The sequence below is a fragment of the Engraulis encrasicolus genome, chromosome 22, assembly GCF_034702125.1.
Source record: "Engraulis encrasicolus isolate BLACKSEA-1 chromosome 22, IST_EnEncr_1.0, whole genome shotgun sequence".
In the NCBI taxonomy this organism is placed as follows: Eukaryota; Metazoa; Chordata; class Actinopteri; order Clupeiformes; family Engraulidae; genus Engraulis; species Engraulis encrasicolus.
The window spans coordinates 2,106,910-2,109,409 of NC_085878.1; the positions used below are offsets into that span (position 1 = coordinate 2,106,910).

Sequence of the window (2,500 nt, forward strand, 5' to 3'; positions counted from 1 at the left end):
TATAAAGCAGTAAGTAATGGAGGGTTATTTTAAGGCTGTGTACTTTTTCGGCCGGGAAGCAGGGCAGGCAGCTTGTCTTCATTTTTCTGATGATTAGAACCAGAAGTCCACTATGATTTTTTTTTCTGTCATTAAAATGCGTGGTTAACTTTGACTCTTTGGAGTAGGAGTTTAAAGAGGCTTCACTTGTCTGAGCTTGTGTCAAGCACCACCAGACGTCCAATCGATTACACAAGGGGGGGTGGGGGGGGCGAGGGCAGTATAAACGAGGCGAGGCCTATCTGAAATCGAGCTCAAACGTTTTGAAAACAGTTAATAACTTGGCATAATAATAACTCAGAATTAACTGAAAAACACAACGAAAGCAGAACACGAGAACCTTGTGGATATGTTCATAAAAATGTGTTGAGTAGTGACAGCAATGTTTTTGTAATTCCAATATCGTTCGATACTGCAAAAACATTTTATTCCATTTTTTAAAAAGACGCAAAAATAAAGAATCTTCCATCACCATCAGTTAGTGTGGATCTGGGTTACATGGGACTCTTATTTTGGTGTGTTGTTGTTGTCTACATACAGTATGGGTCTCCCTATGAGTACTCAGAACTCACCTTTACGAAACAAATACCAAAACACCAAAACACCAACTTCTAATTGGTTGATTAGAAGAATTGGAAATAATGAACGGCACATGCTTCCAATGCTTTGAACATGGGGACACTTAACTGTCACATTTGCAACGCTTACATGACGTTTTTAATTCCGAATGAATAATTCAGAATTAAATAGCTCCGTTGAGTTTCCTTTGATCTTTCATTTAATCCCAAATTATAGAGTGTTTACATGACGTTTTCAAAGCAGAATCTATCTTTATTCAGAATTAAAGTCAGTTAATTCCGAATTAAATGTCTCATGTAAACGTAGCAATTGTTGTCTGCAGAGCCCTAAATTAAGTCTTTTCGCCACCAACCAAAATGGCCTGTAGATATTAATATTACTAGCCAAACACACACTCACTAATGGGTCAAAGCGGCGAGTAGATATTACTCACTAATGGGTCAAAGTGGCTAGTAGATATTACTCACTAATGGGTCAAAGTGGCTAGTAGATATTACTCACTAATGGGTCAAAGTGGCTAGTAGATATTACTCACTAATGGGTCAAAGTGGCTAGTAGATATTACTCACTAATGGGCCACAGCGGCGAGTAGATATTACTCACTAATGGGTCAAAGTGGCTAGTAGATATTACTCACTAATGGGTCAAAGTGGCTAGTAGATATTACTCACTAATGGGTCAAAGTGGCTAGTAGATATTACTCACTAATGGGTCAAAGTGGCTAGTAGATATTACTCACTAATGGGTCAAAGTGGCTAGTAAGTTGGTTGGTAGTAAGTTGGTTGTTTTTACCAGCCAAATGGAAATGTCACCATCATTTGGCCAGTTGGCTAGTGTTCATTCAGAACCCTGGTTGTCTGTATGAGGATCTTTGTGGTGTAAAATGAAGCCAGAATACCTGAGCTTTGAGGTGTACAGTACAGTAGGAGAATGTATGTGTGTGTGTGTGTGTGTGTGTGTGTGTGTGTGTGTGTGTGTGTGTGTGTGTGTGTGTGTGTGTGTGTGTGTGTGTGTATACTGTACTTTACAAAAAGAAACTAACCCTTATTCGCATCTGCAGTTGTTGTTTGGTATATTTCCTGTGCACTTTGTATCTGCTAGTGATGCTGGCTATGATTATGTCCTCATTTGTAAGTCGCGTTGGTTATAAAGCGTCTGCCAAATGCAATGTAATGTAATGTATTGTAATGTAATGTAATGAGAAGCATGTCTGAACTTTGGGGTGTATGAGAGACAAGACGTACCTGAGCTCTGGGGTGGGCAAGGCTGGCAGGGCTCTCCGAAGGCGTAGTTGGGGTTGGCGCAGCAACACTCGGACTTGGTGACAGCGCCCAGGAAGGGACGGACACACAGTCCCCGCTTGTAACCACCGTAGCATGTGCTGCGCATATGTGTGTCTGAGGCCAGCAGAGACAAGAGGGGAAGACAATGAGTCAGAGTGGGTTTCGTGCGTGTGTGCGTGTGTGTGTGTGTGTGTGTGTGTGTGTGTGTGTGTGTGTGTGTGTGTGTGTGTGTGTGTGTGTGTGTGTGTGTGTGTGTGTGTGTGTGTGTGTGTGTGTGTGTGTGTGTGTGCGCGCGCGCACATGTGCGTGTGTGTGTGTGTGTGTTTGTGTGTGAGTGAGTGAAAGAGAGAGAGGGCGGGGGGTGAGACAGAAGAAAGAGAGAGAGAGAGAGTGACTCTCAGTGAATAACAAAAAGAGAAAACATGACTCTGGTCCCCTCTTGCTAAACGAAAACAAGCAGAGACAAACAACAGAACTGTCTGGGAGGGAAAAGCATCATGAACACTGGTGCCGCCGATGAAACATGTTGCATGATAGAAAAATGTGTCTTCGTGCGCAGTCAAAGCAGCGTTTAATCACTGAACGGGAACACTGGCAGC

The 2,500-nt window shown here is 42.6% G+C and overlaps 1 protein-coding gene across 1 annotated transcript in view; it reads right to left on the bottom strand.

Moving 5' to 3' along the window:
* Positions 1-2,500, bottom strand: part of fbn1 (fibrillin 1) — a 189,769-nt gene that overhangs the window by 124,668 nt on the left and 62,601 nt on the right. Inside the window, exon 17 of the mRNA XM_063188336.1 lies at positions 1,863-2,015. Coding sequence (XP_063044406.1) covers positions 1,863-2,015 — 153 coding nt within the window. The remainder of the gene's footprint in view (positions 1-1,862; positions 2,016-2,500) is intronic.